This window comes from Babylonia areolata, chromosome 22 (assembly GCF_041734735.1).
Source record: "Babylonia areolata isolate BAREFJ2019XMU chromosome 22, ASM4173473v1, whole genome shotgun sequence".
In the NCBI taxonomy this organism is placed as follows: Eukaryota; Metazoa; Mollusca; class Gastropoda; order Neogastropoda; family Buccinidae; genus Babylonia; species Babylonia areolata.
The window spans coordinates 15,772,155-15,796,225 of NC_134897.1; the positions used below are offsets into that span (position 1 = coordinate 15,772,155).

At 40.2% G+C, this 24,071-nt stretch overlaps 2 protein-coding genes across 5 annotated transcripts in view; one reads left to right on the forward strand and one right to left on the reverse strand.

The window, feature by feature from the left end:
- LOC143297529 (heterogeneous nuclear ribonucleoprotein K-like) overlaps positions 1-10,313 on the reverse strand; it is a 58,789-nt gene extending 48,476 nt beyond the window's left edge. For 3 of the 4 annotated variants that reach the window (XM_076609933.1, XM_076609936.1, XM_076609932.1), the window contains exon 1: positions 10,223-10,313. The gene's annotated coding sequence lies outside the window, so the exon portion shown is untranslated. The remainder of the gene's footprint in view (positions 1-10,222) is intronic. The other variant, XM_076609934.1, reaches the window with a different exon arrangement.
- A 223-nt stretch (positions 10,314-10,536) lies between these two features.
- LOC143297146 (DET1 homolog) lies at positions 10,537-23,391 on the forward strand. The gene is made up of 6 exons (XM_076609325.1): positions 10,537-10,621; positions 13,661-14,516; positions 16,254-16,436; positions 18,320-18,601; positions 20,151-20,398; positions 22,142-23,391. Exons 2-6 carry the CDS (start codon positions 13,770-13,772, stop codon positions 22,326-22,328), a joined length of 1,647 nt encoding a protein of 548 aa, XP_076465440.1. The 5' UTR covers positions 10,537-10,621; positions 13,661-13,769; the 3' UTR covers positions 22,329-23,391.
- The last annotated feature ends 680 nt before the right edge of the window (positions 23,392-24,071 follow it).

The window sequence follows — 24,071 nt, forward strand, 5'->3', positions numbered from 1 at the left end:
TGAAACCTTTAAAATTAACAGCATTACTCCAACCATTCGCTTACAGTTCAATCTATAAATTATGTGACAGTTCTGCTGCACCCAATGCTGAAGCGAAATATCTAGAATAATAATAATAATTAATTATAATAATTATGGTATTAGTAAGGCGCAAAATTTTGATGAAATCAACTCTTAAGCACACGAGTGACAAACCCACTTTTGAAACTAACAGCCTGCTAAATAAAAGTTGGTTCACAGTGTCAAATATTTTAAGACTCATGGAAAAGGTAGATTTGGGGATCATGCCTAAAAATGACATACAGGCTACAGTCTCTGTCTGCAAAAACAATGCCACAGTCAACTGTTCAGTTCAAAACAACTTGGTCAATCTTTAAAACATTTGTAAAAGGATTTTTTTATGAAAATTAATGTCACCCTTAAAATAAAATAAAAACCCACTCAAATCTGTTACTTTTCTGCTTTATGTTAATGCAATTGTATATGTGTGTGTGGTGTTATATTAGTGTGAATATAAAAACTGAACAACGCATCCCTCCATATCCACTCCACCTCATCAGCTCTGCTCTTCTAACACTCAACTTGTCAGGATACCTCATGCCAAAACTAAAACCTATGGTTTTTCTTTTCCAGACCCAAAAACATGGAACAGACTCACTGACAACAGTCGACTCACTTGACTCCCTCACATCTTTTAATAAATCTTGCCTCAAAACTCAACTCCTCTCAGTAATAAGTTTCTTTGTGCAAGTCCACCCAAATAGCATGTACTTCTGCACATGTGGTTTGCTTGACTGTGTGTATGTATATATCATGTATGCATGTATGTGCAAATGTGTGTCTGAGTCTGTGTGAACATGTCTGGGTCCACGTTGGGAGGTAGGCAGGTATGTACTATATGTTATGTATAAATCATGAATGTTTATTACTTTTATATGTGTCCTGTCCACCAGGTACATTTTGGCGCGTACATGTAACACTGATGCAATGTGTAATGTTTAATTATGTTTTGTGAAACATCTGGCGCAGTTTTCTGGATAGAGTGCTAGATAAACATCCATGATTATCATCATTAAAAACTGTCTTTATTTTGTCAACCAATTTATCAGTGTAGGTGGATAGACAACATATGAACATATTTCATTCTCACACACACATACACACACACATATTCTGAAATTTTGAGTAATAGAGTGGAGAAAGAGCAACAGCAAGAAAGAGATTTTTTTGTTTGGGGTTTGTGTATGTGTGTGTGTGTGGGGGGGGGGGGGGGGGTTAAAACAGAAACATTTTTTTGACAAAAAGAAAGAAAATCCCACTGTAGCTGAACATGTAACTTTCAGTCTGAGGAGAATACCCAGCACACAATCTGGTCACGAGACTGGGAGGAGATGGAGAAATGCAATGCACCCCACTATGTACAGACATTCAAATTCACGCGGTGCATAATTTATTGCTTTCAGGCCCTTTTTTTCCCATGGCGATCAATCTAACGGCCCACGCTCCATTCCCACCAAAATTAAGGAGAAGCTGACGAGACAAAGAATCCAAGATGGTTTTTCAGCAGAGACCACAGGTAGGGCAGAAATCAATGATTTCACCCCACCTCCCTTCTCCCTCAATGCTGCCCTCGCCAGCTAGCAAGCTATCTATGCAACACACGGTGGCTATGGCACCATCTCCACCACCACCATCACCACCACCACTGGCCTGCCTGAGTGACTCAACTCTGCCACGCCCTTGTAGCACCTGTTTTTTCAAGCCTGCATGACTTGCCTCCCCTCCTCCCTGCACAACTCTTGGAGGCACTGACAGTGGACTTTGAGATCCACCTCCAGTTACCACGCCAACACCTGGATGCTGTGGGATTTTCCTTTACCTATCCCAGCGCATTTTCACCTTTTGAAAATAACTGACTTTCTATGCTTTAACTTCTTTCACTGTCTGTCTATACATTCTTTTATTCTAATCTACTGATTAGCATCTGGACACACTTTTCAATGCATGATATATCTTATTTACTACGGTTCTTGTTTTTGTTTTGTTCTTCACTGTTGTTGCTTTTTGTTGTCTTTTATTTGTTGTTGTTGTTGTTTTTTTCTGCTATTGTTTTTTATTTTCATTGGGGTTTTTTCCCCTTCTTCATGTGTTATGAAGCAGAAATACTCTTGCAAATTAATTGTCACTGAAGTGCACTGCAATCGCTTTATGTGTCAATGATCTAATGATTATATGTGTGAATTGTGCAAAATTATTTCATTAGCGATGCTTCAGTTAGTGAAATATAAACTTTACTGCAAGGGGGTGGAGTGGGGGGTAATTTTAAAAAAGTTAATAAATTAAATCAATAATTAATCTAGTTCTAGAAATGAGAAATGTCTTCCCTAATTAATGAGCCACTGCCTCCCATCTTTTCTCCATAAAAAGCTAATCAATGAATGTGCTGTTACAATTATCATATCCATAATAATATATTTCATGTATGTTATTTCAAAACACTTTAAACATTTAACATGCTTTAGTGCTTTTCTCATCTAGATGCTCAACTTAAAAATAAAAAATATAAAAAGTTGGAGAAGGTGGGGAAGACGTACATCACATAGTCATACAAAAGAGTGACGGTGACAGGAACATGGAGATAAGAAAGATAGATAAAAATGATAGTGTGGTAACACTGATGATATGAGGGGAAAAAATCACACATACAAGAATGTTTCCACTCCACCAGACTGACAAAATCAGAAAAAGAAAAGAAAATCTGCATTGTCTGTTGCAGTAGTAAGCACTGGCAAACGAAGTCAACTGAGTCTGAAGCCACTGCAAGTAAAGGAGAGGAAGACTGAGGTAGTGTAACCACTATGATCACTTCTTTCTAGGTCAGCCTTCTGACAAGAGGCAACAGATTTCATAACTTAGCTCTTCAAAGTTCAATTATATCCTCTAACATATTCAAATGTTTCAACGTAAAAAATGCTGGTGCAGTAACTGTATACATTCTAACTTATCAGTTCCAAACTGTGCTGTCATTTGCAAACCCTGTCTGATTCAGGCACTTACAGTGAACCACAGGTTCATTAACACCAACTGAAAAATGGTGGTCATCAGTGGTAAAGCTCCCAGCACAACGTGTTACTGCAAGACAAAGAGTACCGAAGTTAACTACAAGTGAGACAAGAGTGGCAAGGCCTTCAAGACTGACTTGTGATACACATGTAAAACAAAAGATAAATAAAAAATAAATTATGTTAAATCAATAAACAATTTGTTTATCATTAAAATGTGTTCTGTGTTTGATATTAAGCTTTGGGTGAAGAAAAATTTTCTTTTTTAATTTTCAAAGGCATAAAAGCAGATTTGAATGAAGCATGTTCCGGTCCAGAGTAAGTGGTCTTTGACACAGTATTAACGACATATACTGAAATGATGTTCAAAAATTTATATTTTAACATAAACATTGTTTTTTCTGTTCTAAACGTGATAAATCAATTATGCCATTACAGTATTTGAGGTGATAACGCCGTTTAAATCATGATATCTTGGAACATATCGGGCATTTAAGAAATTCTTTAAAGTCCAAGGTAAAGGAGACGTTGCCAGTGCCTCAAGCACACCCCGCAACATGTATCTGCATACTCCATATGTGTGTAGATCCTGTTTGACAGGCTCAGTTACTGACAGAAACTACAACACGGTCCATTCAATTTCTCTTTATGTACATTCTAGTTAATTCAGTATCCACTTTGAAGTATTCATATGCAGCAAACATGTTGACAATGTAGTTAGTGTTACTGTATGTGTTCTGTCAGATTTTTTCTTTTTTCTTTTTAATCAATTGTGAACAAAGAAAAAAAGAGGTCATGCCAACTAAAACCCAACCATTTTCTGGATTCAGATCCCCAACAAAATAAACCATTCCTGATCCCAAAATACAAATCAATCCAGAAGACTTACAACCTATTATTAGTAGGACTGTGAAGATCACCCCAGACCCCCCACCCACCCCCACTATTTTTTTTATCCAAAATTGGTATTGGCAGACAAAGTATTTCCAGAGAATATGACAATGTTAAGGTTTACCACAAACACACAGACATACAGAGAGAGAGAGAGAGAGAGAGACAACCACAACACCTGGTTATTACTTAGACTCACATTGTTTACACAAGTGAGTAAAAAAAATAACAGCAAACGAATTGAATCAAAAGACCACAGATTGCTCACAGAAATCCAAACTCTATTAGGTATCCTCCACAGATACTAAGCAGCACACCACAGCAGTAGATTGTGATATTTTAAAGACAATAAAAACATAGTAAATTTCTTTATCTGTCTCTTCATCTCATTCTCTGTATGCCCATCAGTCAAACAAGAAAACGAATACATAAAAAGACTTGACAGTGACAGTGACAAACACAAAAATAATAATAAATCAATATAATAAACTCATAAAAGGTAGGCGAGAAAGGGTAGATTGGAAAACTGATAGGGTGGGGGCCTGGGGCAGTTGGAATGATGATGAACTGCCCAGGAAAGTAGTCAAAACTAGACTACATCACTACATCAGTATATGGCTTGACCCAGGAGCTCTTCCCTTAACAAAATCCCTCCACTGGAACAGGAGGAGTTTTATCATTTTCTGCCATACTAATAGTAATAATGACTGAAAGTGAAACACCTAATCTGATGGCATCTTTCAGCTGGATACCCATCCTGGACAGATTCACAGTTTCTGTCACTGCCACATTTTTTGGCAAGGACTGTTTAGAATTGCAGTTTGGCTCAACAAATTGCAGTTCTCTTTATCCAGTAACTGAACGACAATTCTCAATTCTAATGTCACTTATTCCTATTGTTTCTCTCTATCCCCTTCACTCCATCTTCCACTCTTTTCACTCCACATTCAATCTTCGTCACATCATAACAAATGACACATCAGCTGTGATTAAGAAATTGTGTTATCACTAGTGTTCACAGGATACTGCCATAATGAATGAATGTTTATCAGGTTTAGGGTAAGGGAGGGGTTTCCCTCTGAAACAGAATGAAGGGGTGGCGGCAAGTAGTAAACGAGCTTTCAGCCAGGTGGGGGTTTTGGAGGTTTTTTTGTTTGTTTTAGTGACACTTTAGAAGACAGGTGGACTGGTAGAGCAACAAACAAAAATACTATTCAGATCCTATTCAAGCAACAGAAAATATTCCCAACATCTGGTAATATCTGGTAGTCTGAAATCAACCCCTAAATAAGAAAACATGCTCCAATAAACCAAAAGCAAAACAAAATAACCACGAGCCAATTTGCCCAATAGGAAATTTTAATTTGCCAAATCTCAAGATATCAAGCTCTCAAGATCTTCAGTAAGACCCAAGGACCATTTCCCAAGGCTTATCTGATCATCATATTCAAAAACATAAAACGCATCCCTACAACTACAACCAGTTCCTAGTTTCATATTGTTAGCTTCTCTCTGCTCTTCAGAACCCTATATAAGATAGAATTAGGTTCCTAAGATGACAATCCAATTCAGATACATGTATATATATATTCACATACCCACTTCCCAGAGACAGTCACTAAAAAACTGACATGTTCCATCAGTCCAACAAAAAAATGCAACATAATCTTTCCTTTCAACAACTCTTTGTGAGCATTTAACACACTCACCCTTCCTTTTTCACTTTTGCTTCTGTCATTTCTATTGTTAAACAATGGTATGAAAAATGCTATTCTAACCAATTTCCCTCTGAAATATGCAAAAATGTTCAACTGTCCTCACTAACTCTGAAAAATAGTTGGCTGCATCTCCTCAAAATCACTATTGCTGTGATTCCTTAATATTCAACAATGAGATTTGCACTCAAAAACAGACAAAACTGATCAGTGTGCAAACTATGAGCAAGACTGGTTGGAACCTTGGTGTGGATAACAAGATAGACCATCAATACAAATTACATTCACTCCACATTTACTTAGTTTCATGGGGGGGTGTAATATACTTAGTTGTTAGCCTGCATTAAGTTCCCACTTATGTCTCTCCCCTGCCCCACTCATCCCCTCGCATTCACCTGTTCTTTTACGTTTGCAGGAGCCACCACAGAATTTCAAACAGATACTAAAATATTACCTGCCTCTTCCCCTTCAGAAATCACGAACAGACTGTGATTTTCTGTCTCTAAGAAGTGCATGGTCAGAAGACAATAATAAAATGTAAATGTGAGTTTAAGGTTTGCTCTGATTTTAATCATTTTTATGTATGGCAAATGAAAAACGTATTTCCACAAACACAAATACTGAAAACAAAGTTATTCCATAACTTTATCAACAGCCAACTCTTCAGTGTTGTTTTTTCTTTAATTCAAAAACTTTACAAACTGCACACCTATCAGCACTATTCATGGCTAACTTTTTGAGGCAAGGGAAGTAATGTGCTTTCAACAAATCATACTACGTTAACTAAATAAGGTGGTTTGACGCACTGGAAGGACAATCATACGATTCATGGTCACATTCTTCAATTTATTTATTTATTTTTAAACTCACACACACATGTTAAAAACGGTTAAGTGTGTGTAATTAAATGGAGCTTAAACTCACACACACAAGTCAAAATGGAGCTTTGTGTACACATTACTAACATCAGTTTATTTCCATTATTTCAGATCTGGATTGCCCAATGCTAGAGGAAGGTAAAACCAAAAGCCATTCTTACTAGCATGCCATGATTCTGGAACTTGTCTTCAGCACCGACTGCGCTCATACATACTATAAAATTTTAACTATTAGTACTGGTATTTTACATCAAATAACATCAAGGTGTAAATTAGTCTCAGTACAGTACTCTTGATTTTTTAGTTATATTGACTAAGATGGGGGGTTTTTTCAAAGGTTTGAGAGAGTTGTTAGGTTTGTTTTTGTTGTTTTGTTTTATCAGATGGCATATAGCCATCAAACACATGCAGCTCACTCAATGTCCCCATATACTGGAACAGGGAGATATTTCACTCTTGTGCAGCAGATTTATTTACAGTAAACAACTGTAATGGCAACCAAAGATGGCCACCCTTATGGAGTCCACCTGTGGTTCAATGGCCATTGATTTAATCTTAATGCTTTTGTTGCAATAACACTGGACTCCACACTGGGTCCCCTGGTACACAGACGTCTAAATTCAGTTCTCTCTCTGAGTCTCTCTCTCTTAGGAGGCTTCAGTGTTCTCACAAACCAAAACTGTTTCCTTCTACATTTCTTCTTTTATTTTCACTCAAGAATTTGTGTTGATGAAAAGACCCAAGAGGCGACAACCAGGGACAAACAATGCAGAAGACTCTGCAGCCAGAAATAAAAAGGTTCTCAATATGTATGTTGCAAGAATCATAAAAAATACTCCCTTTTTCTTATTCTTCTTTTTTTCTTATTTAATCCTAGCTAGGTAATTATGTGAATGTATTTGATACATGAACTGGCTTGGAAGCAGTTCTTGAAAATTCTGATAGCCGACTGATACGCACCATGAACACTGACCAACTAACAAACATACGATGTCTCCACTTTTAGACTCATGTCTTGCACTGAAATCTCATTTTTGAAGCAAAGCCCTGATGCGTGCGTGTGTGTGTGAACGCATGCGTGCTTTGGTAAGCAAAAGGAGAGTAAAGAGAGGTAGATTTGTGAATCCAGGCGAAGTACCATTTTGTGAGGTTGCAGGTGCAGTGTGAGTGGTGGCAAGAGTTTGAGAGAGACTGACAGATACTGGGACAGAAATAAGTAGTGTGTGTGCATGTTTTAGGTGTGTTTAATGCGTATGTGTGTGTCAAAGATGAAAAAGAGAAACTGAACGGGACTGGGACAAATTGTTCAACCAGTAAAGTTCGTAACATGGAAGATCATGCAACAACTGTCACGCCTACATAGTGGTTGAATGCTAACATGGAGGCATTATCAGATCACTGTTGGTATGTCTGACACTTCAACAAAACTGAAGAGGAAGTTCAGGGAAGGGAGGGAAGACTGGGGGGAGAGGGGTGGGGGGTGAGGGGTGAAAGAAAGGTCAAGAGTGGAACTGAATGAATGGGGATTGGGTGGGCAACCATTTCATATACATGGAGAAAAACCTCACAGTACAGTGCATGAGGGGTATACCATATAGTAGGGAGGTTATGATTTTGATAGCTCAGTGAGTCACCACTGTGTATTCAGGTGCTTGCCTGCTTTGAGTCACTGGTAATCATATAACATGAACCAGCAGGCATTAGCTATGGCTTTTTTTTTTCCTTTCTTTTTTTTTTTAACTTTTGATTAACAGTACAAGAAGCATTAGGAAAAGTACTTGCTAAACAAATTTGTGAAGAGTTCAATGAATTGGGTCAAAATGTTACTCCAAGTTGTGTCACTGGCAAGTTCTGAAGGAAACACAATATACTACTTGCAACGGTTTGAGCACCATGACAAAGTAAGTTCAAATCTCTGTGTCAATTTGTGAATTTTTGTATCATACAACATTACAGTACACTATGGGAAGCATTGATCATTTATGATCTTCAGTCTAGGGCCAAATATGCTACTTCAGTATTCTTAGTGGTAATATAAACATTAACAAAACAAAGACTGCCAATGTGTCATTGTTGACTTCTTAAATGATACAGACAAAACCATGTGATAAACTCATAAAGCTACTCTTCATCGTAAGTACTAAAGTAGGCATGATGTTGTAGCCATGTCGCAAAGAGTTGACTGTTTACTGTCCATCTATTTGCTGTCCTTTGTTTTTAATCAACACAATATCTTTCACATATATACTGTATAGTATTTCAATACTTTCAATGAAAAGACCAAAAAATCAGACCTGATGAAAATGGTTGACCATGGAAGTTTTACAGTCTTGATTTATGATCCTCAAACTTGTATTAATCCTTAATAGCATAATCATTAATAGCAATTTGTTTGGTAAGTAATCATGGTTAACCAGCCATATCATCAATCATGATCTAATCTTTGAGCACATTATAACAATATAAGCTGTATGCTTCTTACTCTTACTGTTTATTTTATAATCTTGAATACCAAATCCAGGTAAAGAACTGTTTTAAAACATTACATTGTGAGGAAATTTCATATTTAGCAACCTAAATTGTTGATAATTTTCTATTTTACTTAATCTGAATTCCACAACCCATTCTGAGGCAAAATATACACATGGATAAACCTTTAACATGATTTGCGCATTTGCTTAGCTCCAATTTCTGAATTCTTTTGTCTATCAAGGAGTGGCAATTATTACTTTTTTACATTCAAATTTTATGGCATAAAATTTATAATGTAAACATATCAAACATACCTGCATGAAATCTTGGTCAATGTTGTAAATAATGACATATTACTCTACTAATCGATGTCATTTTTATTCCATTCAACTGAATCATTGAATAGGTTACCACTGTAATGCAATGTTTCTATGCCCATTTAATCATGCTCTGGGTTAGACTGCAGACTAACAGAAATCATCAGGATCAAGATCAGGATCAATACATTGCATGGGCCAATATGGCCATTGTCGCAACAGACTATGAAGAGCACGTCCACAAATAAAATCAACTACACTCTACTGTTAATGATGGAAAACAGTGGATTGCAGGAAAACGTTAGCAAATGTTAATACCAAACAATGAACAAACAATGAAACATGAAGGGCTGCACTGGACAATGTTCCACAAAGACCTTGCTTCGTTGTTAATCTGCCTTGCAAAATGCATGAAAATTGATTCTACTTCTATATGGTCTACCAACCCTGCATACAATTCTGAAGTGAAGGGTCGACAATACTAAGCAGACCAGATAAATGGGAGAATATCTATCTAAATCAGTATATTCTAAAATTCAAAAATCAGAAGGTCCCGAAATTCAGGATACTGTGTCAAGAAAATATCAGGTTATGGAGACAAAATTTTTTAGCAATTACATGTCTTGACAAAACCTCCAGCAAACTAACTTATCATGCTGGATGAATAAGAACAAGAACTAAAATTAATAATATAAACATTCAGTGACAAACTGAATAATGGAATTTGAAGTTGAAGCGAAAGCAATCGGCCACGTTTTTTCTTCATTTTCTTTTGTTCAACACGAACCGAATTGCACACTTGATTAAAAAAAACATCATAGCAATGCTTCATAAAACCCGTTACATAAATGATTTAAAATCATTTTTCAGTGTGTCCAACTACTCACCGATGGCTGTAAAATGTAAAATCTTTGAAAATCGCCGGCTGGATTTTTGACCGTGCTTCTGGCAAATGGCTGACGCATGCAAAAGACAGATATGGCTCTGTATGTTAGTTTGGAAATGTCGGCTAAAATGGTTGAAAAGTATCATACAAGTAGAACAGCCGTTGTGTATTTGTCTTTCTCATTATATTATGCATTTGAAATTGAGTAAAACATTTTAATTCAAATATATACGAAACTACAATTGGTAATAACCACCGGCGAAGAAAATGGGAATTAATTCAAGTCTTTCCATTGCAAATATCAATCGTCTCCCCTTTCACTTTGCTCGCGATCCGTGGTATAACAACTGGTATAGTGTTTTTATTTGGACAGTGCCTTTATCAAACTCTCTTTATATTGGTATGTCTTATCTTTATAACTGATGCCAATATGCATGATATAAGAATGTTTTTAGTCTTGAAGTGTATTGGATATTTAAACTTTTTTTTAAACCTGTGCCATGTAAATGCTGAGCAACTGAACGTTGGCAGTGAGGAAAATAGTTTGACACCGGACCAGAACAATGGATGGGTGACTGCAGATGTATCTGTTCTCAGTTCACCGCCTGTGATGTCAAGAAATGCACTGTGTATCAAAAGCAGTGGGGATGAAAGCTTCAAAAACACTTCCTCACGTTCATTGATACAATTTGACTTGGGTTTTCTTTTATGACAGAGGAGGGTTGTAGTTATAATATACACAGTAAAGCATATTTCTGGGGGTTTTTTGGTTTTGTTTTTTCTTGTTTGTTTGGGTTGGGGTTGTTTTGTTGTTGTTGTTGTTTTTAGCAGACTACACACGCAACGCCACATCAGAAGAGAGAAGGAAAAAAAGCAAACGCCTAACCTCAACACAAAAAAACTGACATGCTGGTCAGGCCATTTCTTGAAATTTTGCATGATAAATGGAAATGAATGTTCATAGTATATTTTGAAAAGGACCAGAATGCCCATAATTTCGCACCAAAAAATTATTGATATGATAGTATCACTTGTAAGTCAGGTGCATATTTTCAAAAAGTTAAGTGAAATGAATCTAAATTTATACACACACACAAACACAGAAAAATCAAAAGTAAGAACGTATTCAGAGAAGTTCAGTAAGCCAGTGCTTAGTGTGGCATACATCATTCTTTGAGTCTGATCCTCTTCTGATTTGAACACATCACCTGTGTGTTTGTACAGGCTTGTGTGCTTCATGTGAAGGTTATCATTTTTTCACAGTATCTGTTACCCTGTGTGCTGTTGGCTTATAAAGTTTGGTTATAACATTATTGTTTTGTTTTGTTTTTTCCTTCCCTGACTCCTGTACCATCTAAGTGGAATTACCCTCATGCCACCCATTCCAAATCACACACAGCCACACCTGTCTTAGTCCCAGCACTTGCATCCTAAAGGACAGTTCTAACTTCCATAAAAATAAATCCACAAAGTATTAATAATCATATCAATGAAGATACAGTTCGGATCAGACTGCTCTGCCACTGAATCGCTTGAGTGGTATTCAACATGTCTGGTCAGATTCAGCATACGTGTAGGACATGGTCTGTCAAGCCCCCCACTGATGACAGTATTTGCTTGAAGTGAAGACTGATACCACATGTCTCCAAACAGGAAATCAAACATCTACAGTGCTGTTGAAGAAATTTGAGCAACAAATCTCAGATATGCATGATCAATGAACTCAGCTGTGTGGGCCAAGTCTTCCCATTTTTGAGTTGATAGTCCATTCAACTCGGGATCGGAGCTGGCTACAGGCAGAAGAGGCTCACAACAATGTGCCTCTGATAGGCTTCATACACACTGCTGCTATCTAGTCATCAGTCTGTAAAGATAACCAGTTCACCGCTGTGTCTGATGTAACTGTATGTGTAGAATTTGTTACATGGTCAGCACTGAAAACAGTTTCCTATCTGTTTGCTTTTTTCTTTTTTCTTTTTTTTTTTAAACAACTAATTCCTCTTGGAAAATATTGTTTGCTTATTTTTTAACTGATTCCACTTGGAAAATATTGCTCATTGTAGTGAAACTGAAAGCTTTTATAAAGAATTTAAAAGATGCTTTGCTTCTGATCATTTGTAACCAGGCATGACAGTTCTTGCTTTTTTTTTTTTTTTTTTTTTTTTTTGCTTTTTTTTTGTGCATTGTTTTTTTGTTGTTGTTTTTGTGTGTGTGTGGGGGGGGTTGTTTTCTGCTCCATCATCTGCACCATTTTAGTGGCATTACTCCCACAGCACTCATTCAGAGTTCCCCATAAACGGCCACACCCGGGTTCATCTGTCGCAGGCCCAGCATCAGCAATCCACAGGGAACCATCAGTGTTAGGTCGCCATGATACCACACACCAGAGGAGACTCTACACTGCTGCTTAGTCACTTCTGTGGTGTTCAGTAGTGCCTGTTCAGATTGAATTATTTAGGACAACACCTACAAAGCCCCCCACTGACGACAGTAATAACTTTGTGGCAGACCCAGACTGAATGAGTGTCACCCCCAGAGTGGAGACCACCACCACATCCCTTAAGTGACAGTCCCCATGAATCTGCCAACACTGAAGACCTTGACAGGGCTCACCCAAAGTACATAAGTGGAGGGGTATTGAAACTCAGGTCACCATAAGAGCAGGGCTTAAAAGGCCACATAGTTTGAAACATGTATATATATATATATATATATATATATATGTGTGTGTGTGTGTGTATGTATGTATGTTGATGATGAAGGAGGAGGATGTTGATGATGGTGCTGCTATGGAGGTCCATTTAGGTTTGGGACTATGTGGTAGGGCTGTACTCTACGCTTTCTGTCATAAGGAGATCCCTGTATTAACCAAGCCCGAGAGATACAGACACTTGCAGTGTCAGACAGGAAATTAGAGCAACACACCCAAAGACACATCCATGAAGTGAATGATACTCAGTTGTGTTGTTCTGGTCTTCCCATTTAAGCCCATAGCACACTCAGCTCTTGTTGGGAACTGGCCACGGGCTGAAAACCCCACCTCCGCTGGGATTCGAACCCTTGTCTTTACAGCTGTCAGTCCACAACGCTAACCACTTCACCATGGCAGCTGGTGGGCATAGCACTTTCTTTTTTTACATTTATATATTTATCTTGACCCTTTTTTTATGCCTGCCAGAGGATATTAGTTAGATTTGGATTAAAAGAAAAAGTGTTCATGTTTTGTTTGGGTTTTAGTGGGGGGTGGGGGGGGGTTTGTTGGTTTTTTTTTTGGATGTGGGGCGTGGGAGTTCTTTTTCTGAATGATGATGCCCAATCACTATTACCTGGTATTGTGGATGGCCACACTTTTTAAAGATGCAAACATGCATAACACAGATAGAACACACAGAAATGTCTCTTTTCAATGAATCACATTGCACAGTGTCATCTTTTGCAGGATCATTATCACTTCAACTGTTCAAGATGGATAGCGCATATGACAGAACTTGATAACGACAGATGATGTGGATCACCAGCCCAGCTGGACTCAGCAATAGCAGTTTGAAATGGCATCCAAGGCAGGCAGAAACATGGAACAAAAAATCCAGTACAGAAAAATCCCAATGCAAAACATTGTGTGCAGGCTGCGACAGCGGGAGACGTTTTCTTGTCGTCCTGGAACGCATTTCACAGCCGTCAGACACTTTTACAAGAATGTGTTTCCCAATTTCACTGTCACTAACGTGGAGAAGCCACCCTGCTACCTCAGAAAGTTCTCACCCTCAGGGAAATACTTCATTGCATTTTCCATGGACCAAACAGCTCTGGAGATTTACGAGTTCAGAGGGTCAGATGCCGCAGGAAACAAGCTACAGAAATCAAGGAACGAATACTTGCTGACAACATCAGGGAATGAGCGTTTTGCACAAAACGTCAGACTCCAGCTGTTCAACATCTTCTTCACCAAAAAATCCAGCACCATTCTGACTCGCAGTGGGGAACAGCTGAACAGAGAGTGCAGTCTTTTCACCTGTGATGGAAAGTTCGTGATAGTGGGGGCTGCCAAGGACCTCCATGAGTCAAGACACCCACTGACGTCCAACATGTTCCGCAACAATGAAGCCGTGACAGGCTTCCGCAATCATGTAGAGACGTATACGCTGAGTATTGTGGAGCTGGCCACGGGGCAAGTGACAGACAGTAAAGTGTTTCTGCATGACAAAATTTTCCTCTCCCACAACCAAGGCCTGTACCTTTACAAGAGTACCCTGGCTGTGTTGTGTGTGCAGCAGCAGACAATTCACATTTATCAGGTAAGCGCAGCAAAATGCTACATTTTCAACATGCATATATATATGCTACAACTTATGTTCTTGCACAGTATCAGTATCAGTAGCTCAAGGAGGCGTCACTGTGTTCGGTCAAATCCATATACGCTACACCACATCTGCCAAGCAGATGCCTGACCAGCAGCGTAACCCAACGCACTTAGTCAGGCCTTGAGAAAAAATAAATAAATAAATTAGATAAATAAATTTAAAAAAAATAATTAATAATAATAATAAAATAAAATAAAAATAGATGTACAAACACAGAACATGTGTGCATACACGCGCACACATGCACACGCACACGCGCGTGTGTGCACGCGCGCACACACACACACACACACACACACGTGCGTGTGTGCACCTCTCATAGTCAAAGCATGTGTGCTCATGTACATGTGTCATTTTATGAATGCACATGCATATGCATGAGACATGTACACACATGTAGTCTCTCTTGCACATTTTCTATTTTGACTTCTCTTTTCTCTCCTTTTCATATGTTTGCTCTCACATTATGATTATGCACAATGTACAGACAGGCGGCATAAGGTTTTGTGTAAAATTGTGAAGGAGTTTTTGAGGAGACGGTGTTCATCATATTTGACTCACTTGTGAAAACAAAGTGAGTCCATGTTTTTGCCCGGTGTTCGGTTGTCTGTGTGTGTGTGTGTGTGTGTGTGTATGTGTGTCCGTAGTAAACTTTAACATTGCCATTTTCTCTGAAAATACGTTGTCTGCCAATACCAAATTTGGCTTAAACATAATATGAAGAAATATTCACAGTCATACCAATAAAAGGTTGTAAGTCTCCCAAATTAAGCTGTATTTCCAGACCATCAATGGTTTATTTCATTGAGATTCGTTCCGAAATCCAAAATTCTAAAAACTGCATTCCACTGAGTTGCTGGAAGTGTTTGGTGAGAAGAGAACAATGACCTCGTTTTTCTTGTTCATAATTAGAAGGAAAGAAATACAAATTCTGGACAGAACACATACAGTGATACTAACTACACCATCAACGTGTTTACTGCACACAAATATTCTAAAGTGGACACTGAATTTACAGGAATGAACATAAATAAAAACTGAATCTATCGTTTTCTCAGCCGATTGTAGACTGGTTTGTGCAGATTTAGAGATTGTGTTGCGATGTGATTAAGTGATGGCAACATCTCCATTACCGCAGAAATGAAAAAGAATCAAGATATACTAAAACACTCAAAAATTATGCTTTAAACAGTGTTATTATGTCCAGTACAATGACATTTATTTATTGCACGAAGAAGAAAACGTCAACATTGCTTTAAAAATTATGTTTAGGCGATTGACATCAGATGCGCTGCAGCAGAGGGGATTAGTCAGCTTGCTTAGGAACTGAATATGCATGGTTGGATCCTGCTCACATGCCTCTTTTTTTCTTTTTGTAATCTTTTTTTTTTCTCTTCATGACTCCTTTACTTCACAAAGCACAAGTGTCTTGAAGGCATTGCCTCTTGTAATTATTATCAACAACAGTATTTAAATTTTCTTGGTCAGTTTTTAACCATAATTCATTTATTGATTTGGTTGTTGTTGGTTTTTTGGGTGTTTTTATTTTTGGTAAGATGGCTACACTCTTTTATAATGTGTAGGTGAAGGTGAAGCATTGATAATGATAATCACTGACACAAACTTGATCCAGTCAGAAACTGTCATGGCCATTTCCATTTCCCTCACCAGATAACAGAGGAGGGAATGTTCATTGAGGTACGCACGATCGGACGGTTTTGTCACGAAGACGACTACTTGGTTCACCAACAAGGGCTGAGCGGGCAGCAGCAGGCATACAAGGAGCAGACCATCAACTCTCTCAAACATCGTCTGCTCGTTCACCTCTTCAAAAGGGCTGCCGCCTCTGGAGAGGTACCTGTGTGTGGGACTTGTGTCTTGTTGTTGATAATTTTACGGAAAGACTTTTGTTTAATGTCCCATCACACATGTCAGTGACTTATGGAATTAGAAATAAGTTGTATACTCTCTCTTCTACATCATTCCCATTTATACCGCTTGTGTGTGTGTGTGTGTGTATGTAACCTGGTATTATTTTGGTTTGGTTTGACATGTTCTTTTTTTTCTTTTCTTATTCTTTTTTTCTTTTTGGGGGGTGATGGAGGTGAGGGTGGATTGTTTTCTTTTCTTACGTTATCTTATTCTCTACTTGTGTCAATGTCACTGTTTTTCACTGGTTCCAAAACCAGTATTGGTTGTGGGTGCACTGCACTGCTGAATGCAGGTAGCAAATGGGAAATGATTTAGGATCTGTGATAGTGTAATGAAACTTAACCAACTCCAAGCGATGTATGTTTTGTTTTGTTTTGTTTTTCGTATCAGTGGCATGCTAGTTGAGAATAAGCTGACAACTTCTTCTTCTTCTTCTTCTTCTGCGTTCATGGGCTGCAACTCCCACATTCACTCTTATGTACAAGAGTGGGCTTTTACGTGTATGACCGTTTTTACCCCGCCATGTAGGCAGCCATGCTCCGCTTTCGGGGGTTAAGCTGACAACAAATGAAATGACCCACACACAAAAAGTGTACCACCATGAACAATTTTAATTTTACAAAGGTGTTTTGATATCCATGTCTGCATGAACGATCCATACCACCATAGGTTTCTTTGATCAGCTAACAGGGTGGCCCAGAAAGAACGCTATAAATTTGTCAGTTTTTAAGTGTATATGGGAACAAAGGAGCAAAATGTCAATCAAAGCTGGGCACTTACCAGTGTTATGTGAATAGTTTACTGTTCTGATTGAATACAGACCATGACAGGAGAGGCTTTGGTGGTGCATTAAGTGTGTGGGGGGGGAAAGGGGGGAGGTGGAGGGGGGGATTGTGGAGGATAGAGGGAATGACAGACTCTATTATGAACAAAAACAAGCTTAGGAAAACCGGCTGCACTGTATACACACTTTGAATGCCATGCCTATACACATTGTCAATATCACACCACAAGTTACGTATCGGGAGGCCTATACACCCTCTTTGCTGCACTACGCAGGCTTACAGGCAGCAGCAGTTCTTTGGTAGCATGAGACATGTATGATATATATACCGTGTGCTTGTTTAGAATACCTTCACACCTCAACCACACCACCCTTCACGGAAAAGACCACAGCCACGAACAACTTGATCTTTAGGGCGATATGCCATGGGGTCAATAAATTCACCCCAGTAATTCGAATACCTGGCCTGTACACACTGTGAATGTCACACGACAAGTTACATTTATAACAGGAGACCAGTACTGTCCTGTTTGCTGCACTGCGCGGCCTTACAGGCTGTGGCGGTTCTTCGGTAGCTGGAGACATTATATACTGTGTGCTTGTTGAGAGAATACCAGGCATATACACACAGCGAATATCACACTGCAAGTTAAATAACAGGAGGCACTTTGCTGCACTGTGCAACCGTACGGGCTGCGGCGGTTCTTTGGTAGCAGGAGACATAATTAAAAATTTATGGATATATACTGTGTGCTGTTTAGAACACCTGGCCTATACACACTGTGAATATCACACCACAATTTACATAGCAGGAGACCTGTACGTCTTCTTTGCTGCACTGTGCAGTCTTACAGGCTGCGGCGGTACTTCGGTAGCAGGAGACATAATTTTGTGTGTATATATATGTGTGTGTGTGTGTGTATTGTGTGCTGTTTAGAACACCTGGCCTATACACACTGTGAATATCACACCACAGGTTACACAACAGGAGGCCTGTACATGTACATCCTTCACTGTGCAGCCCTACAGGCTGCGGCGGTTCTACCAGTACTTTGACCACTTCCTGGGCCTGCGCATGTGGAAGATGCAGCTGCTGGACCAGCAGCACCTGCTGATCAAGTATGCCTCGGAGGACGTGGTGACCCTGCAGATCCAGGACCCCAACTCCCAGCCCTCCTTCTTCATGGTCTACAACATGGAGACCACCCAGGTGCTGGGCGTGTACGAGAACACCTCCGAGGAGCTGGCCGGGCTGTTTGAGAACTTCTGTGATATGTTCCGCAACGCTTCTCTCTACTATGAGGTCAGTTATTCGGGTGGGGGTTGGGGGGGGGGGGTTGTTTTTTTTCTCTGTGACATGTTCCACAACGCTTCTCTCTATTATGAGGTCAGTTTGGGGGTGGGGGGGTTTGGGTGTGTGTGTGTGTCGGGGGGGGGGGGGGGGGGGGGGGGGGGGGGGATGTTGTTTTTTTCCCTGTGACATGTTCCGCAATGCTTCTCTCTACTATGAGGTCAGTTTGGGGGGTTTTCTTGGAGGAGGGGTGGGGGGGGGAACGTGGGGGTGTGTTGTTTTTTCCCTGTGACATGTTCCACAACGCTTTTCTCTATTATGAGGTCAGTTTGGGGGTTTTTTGTGTGTGTGTGTGTTGGGGGGGGGGGGGGTGTTGTTTTTTCCCTGTGACATGTTCTGCAATGCTTCTCTCTGCTATGAGGCCAGTTTGGGGGGGGGGGGGTTGTTTTGTTTTTTTCCCTGTGACATGTTCCACAACATGATACAACATAATGTAAGTGATGCATGCAGATTTTTGTGCTGTGTTTCACAATTCTGTGTTTAAAGAGGTCCATGAATTGTTTTACCATATTTAGCTGTTCTGACGAGGTAAGGGCTGTATGAATGAGAATTCTGCCACAGCACAACCACTTTCAGCTGGGGAAGGTTAGAACAAGGGAAGGATAGGATTGGGCCGCTTTTCTATGCTGAGCCCTAGACACAGTGGATGACGGGCACAACAGCCGAGCAGTTACAGGATTGAACTTTGAATCTGATGGTCCTGGATTCGAATCCCAGTTACAGCGCCTGTTAGGTAAAGGATGGGGAACTTTCCGATCTCCCCAGGTCAATAGGTGTGCAGACCTGCTAGTGTCTAAACCCCCTTGATATGATTGCACATGCAGAAGATCAAATGCGCATGTTATAGATCCCCCATAATCCATGTCAGCATTCGATGGGTTATGGAAACAAGAACGCACCCGGTACGCAACCTCTGCGTATGACTGCCTGCATGGCATGGGTGAAAACGGTCATACATGTGAAAGCTCATTCATGTATAGAAGTGAATGTGGGAGTCGCAGCCCACAAATAAAGACGAAGAAAGACACAGTAGATACAAATACGTTGCCCCTGTGGTCATAGAAGGTTATAAGATCTTGAACCTTAACTGTGGAGTGATGGCCTGGAGGTAACGCGTCCGTTTGGGAAGCGAGAGAATCTGAGCGCGCTGGTTCGAATCACGGCTCAGCCGCCGATATTTTCTCCCCCTCCACTAGACCTTGAGTGGTGGTCTGGACGCTAGTCATTCGGATGAGACGATAAACCGAGGTCCTGTGTGCAGCATGCACTTAGCGCACGTAAAAGAACCCACGGCAACAAAAGGGTTGTTCCCGGCAAAATTCTGTAGAAAAATCCACTTCGATAGGAAAAACAGATAAAACTGCACGCAAGAAAAAATACAAAAAAATGGGTGGCGTTGTAGTGTAGCGACACGCTCTCCCTGGGGAGAGCAGCCCAAATTTCATACAGAGAAATCTGTTGTGATAAAAAGAAATACAAATACAACTTCTGGCTGGTGCAGGTGGACTTTGCCTGTTCCTCCTCCAGCAGCATCTACGCCAGACAGATCCAGGAGAACTTCCGGCAGACCATCATCAATGCCAAGTTTGGCGGGCACCTGGAGGCCACAAGGAGGGTGCTGTCCCAGCTGCCCATCTCGGCACAGTCCTACACCAGCTCCCCCTACGTCGACCTCTCCCTCTACAGCTACGACGACAAATGGGTGTCTGTGCTGGAGAGGCCCAAGAACTGCGGGGATCACCCCATAAGGTTGTGTGTGTGTGTGTGTGCGGGGATCACCCCATAAGGTTGTGTGTGTGGGGGGGGAGGGGGGATCACCCCATAAGGTTGTGTGTGTGTGTTTGTATGTGTGTGTGTGTGTGTTTGTATGTGTGTGTGTATGTGTGTGTGTGTGCACATGCTTGCCTCTTGGCTTCTTTGAGAGTGTGTCAGGTTGATGTCTTTGACTTACCGTACTTTGGCGCTATGTTGTTTTTTTTACTCAAATCTGACCCCCAGTGTCTTATCGGCAGTGTGCTCCCTGTCTGTGTCTGAAAACTAAATTCCGACTGCCATGTGAAGCCACCTGGCACAACAAATTGAATATATGACAGCATGGTTGATCACAATTAACACTCACCTTCATGCTGAACGGCAACACTTCAGTTTTACCACTGTTCAATTCAGTATCGAATCGGATTGAAACCAAATTGCAAAGTACACCAAATTTCAACTGAACTTGATCGCAGTTCACCCTTAGACCATGAAAAAAAAAGAGCAGTGTCTGAGCTGTGGATAAATTTATGGTGCAAAAGTAGATAAATTGAAAGTGAACTGATTTTGTTTTTGTCCAAAGCAGAACGCAAAAAAGCAAAATGGCGTACAGGACTGAAAGTGCGGCGAGCAGACTGGATTCTGATTGAACAAGTTAATGAGCTGGGGCTTTCGCAACAGACTGCACTTGACTGAAAGCTGTAAAATTGTATATATAAAAAATGTTTTGGAAAACCAGCAGATAACACTACTGACAGAGCAGATAAACAGAGTAACAGAGCCGAGTCAATAAGCAGACGAAAACAAGTAAGATTTTTGCAATCCAGTTTTCCAAAGATGACGTCACTACTACTCAGAAAACAACATCGGCTGTTAGCAGAGCTATAAGGAGGACTTTCACTTTACGGCAGATGTGGCTTATCAGACGTGTGCATCTTATATGTGTTCCAAATAACTTTTTTCTTTAAATTTAGGGGGTGGGCTGTATGTGCTGCAGCACCTTGAAGGCTGAACAGTATGGTGGTTTAAGTACCGGCTAGTTTGCTTAGATTTCGGTCAGGAAACGTATTCCATTCATTGATAAGAAATTTTTCGTTTTTACTGAATTTCCATTGATCTAGATATTTATGTCATTGATTGACATTAGGTTCTGTGCAAGATTTTATAATCATAAGTTTTTCATCAGTTTATGATTCTGTTTAAACACACACACACACACACACACACACACACACACACACACACACACACACAAAAGAGCAGGTTGCTTTTCTGGCTTTGTTAAAGAATCATATGGATGCTGTATTTTGAGTGTTTCAATATGATGTTCTGTATGTGTATGGGGGGTGAGGGGGGGTGTCCATGATATGGAAAATGAATTAATTCCTGGTTCCTGTCGTCAGATGTTCTGTTGACAGGTTTGTCCGTTGATCAGACACCATTTCAATGAGAAGATTTGATCAGCTTTAACAACTTTGGAGCCAAAACACTTAATGCAACCATGTCTGAATCTAACTTTTCCCCTACAATATTTCTGGGGGGGTTTCTGCTGGCCAAAGGAAACTACTATAGATATATAGATAGACAGATGTAATATATCTATAGATAGATAGATAGGTGTGTCTGTCTCTCTCTCTCTCCCTGTTTTTTTTTAATTTTTTATTATTCTTTCTTTCTTTTTCTTTCCTTTTTTTTTAAATTTAATTTTTACCATTTTCTTTCACACACAAAATGTTACAGATTTTATTGTCGTGACTCGGGGCTGCTTCGCTTCAAGATTTTCACCAGCCATCACCGCATGCAGCCGTCCTCCTCAAAGCGTCTGGTGGCCTTCGTGTTCCACCCATTCGAGCCATTTGCCATCAGTGTGCAGAGGACTAACCAAGCGTACATGGTGAACTTCCACCTCCGGTACACCCTCATATAAAACACCCAGATCTCCTCTCCTGGATATTCATGGACCGTGTTGTTCGTGGATTGTGTGACAGCACGGATGTGAGATCTTCAAAACACTTCAATTTAACTTCATCGTATGTAGCAACTGCCATGGCAAAGTGGTCAGTGGTACGGACTGGTGACTGGGAGGATGCAGGATCGAGCCCTATCGGAGGCGGGGTTTTGTTGTTGTGTTGTTTTGGGGGCCTGTGACTGGCTCATATTTGAGTTGAGTGTGCTTTCAACTTAAATGAAAAGGCTGGGGCCACACTGTCGATGGTGATCCGCCTCACAAATGTGTCTTTGGGACCGTTGCTCAAATTTCCTGACCAACCCTGCAGGTGTCTGTATCTCCTAGCCCGGTTGACGTCAGAACACATTTTTTATGAGAGTACAGCTTCGTCAGGGTCAGGTAGTCCCAAACCTAAAAGGACCACCATAGTTAGCATCGTCATCCCCCTCATCACCATTCATTATCATCGATATATGAATGATATGGATACTTATATAGCGCCTGTCCTCGGACGGAGACCAAGTTCTAAGTGCTTTACAAACTTAGGGTCATTTGTACAACAGGCTGCCTACCTGGATAGAGCTGCCATTGGGTGCTCATCATTTGTTTCCTGTGTCATTGAATCAGATTTCAGTCACGCACACATACACACTCAGACAAAGGTGTAACATTTTACGTGTATAGCTGTTTTGTTTATTTACCCTGCCATGCAGACAGCCATACTCCATTTTCAGGGCTGTGCATGCTGGGTATGTTCTTGTTTCCATAACCCACCGAACGCTGACATGTATTACAGGATCTTTAATGTGCATATCTGACTTTCAGTGTGCATATACACACGAAGGGGGTTCAGCCACTAGCAGGTCTGCACATATATTGACTGGGAGATCAGAAAAATCTCCACCCGTTACCGAGATTCGAGCCCAGGACCCTCAGATTGAAAGTCCAGTGCTTTAACCACTTGGCTATTGCACCCGTCAAATCCTATAATATAGAAGAAAAAAAAATCACAAAGTACTTGGGCACAAAAAAAAAAAAAAAAAAAAAATCTTTGTCGTACATTTTTTTTTTTTTTTTTTTTTTTTTGCTGCCCCATCATCTGCCCCGTTTCAGTGGCATTACTCCCACGCCGCTCATTTAGATTCCCCCATACACGGCCACACCTGGGTTCGTCCGTCGCAGTTCCAGCGTCGGCAGTCCACAGGGAACCATCGATGTTAGGTCGCCTTTGTCGTACATATTAACTAAGATGACAATGTGAGATTTCATGTCAATCCAGACAGGTGAAAGACTTATTTTTGTGTGATAGCAGAAGACTATTGCTGCAAGCAGACAGAAGACTTTTTCTGTGTGTGCACCGACAACCGAGTCTGCCAAATATGCTGCGCTTGATGATGAAGGACAAAATGTACCGGTGGTGAAGGATGACCTTGTCTTCACTGATGTCTTATTAAAACGGTCATCTTCACTTCAGTGCACACTCTTGCTGTGTCAGCATTTATAGGACAGTGCAGTCAGTAACTCATGGTGTAGCAGGATTTATGTTACTGTATGTCATGTTACTGTAAACACATGGCGTGGCAGGATTTATGTTACTGTAAACACATGGTGTGACAGGGTTCACGTTACTGTTATTGTAAGCACATGGAATGGCAGGGCTTATGTTATCATTAACATGTGGTTTTTATGTTATTGTAAACACATGGTGTGACAGGATTTCTG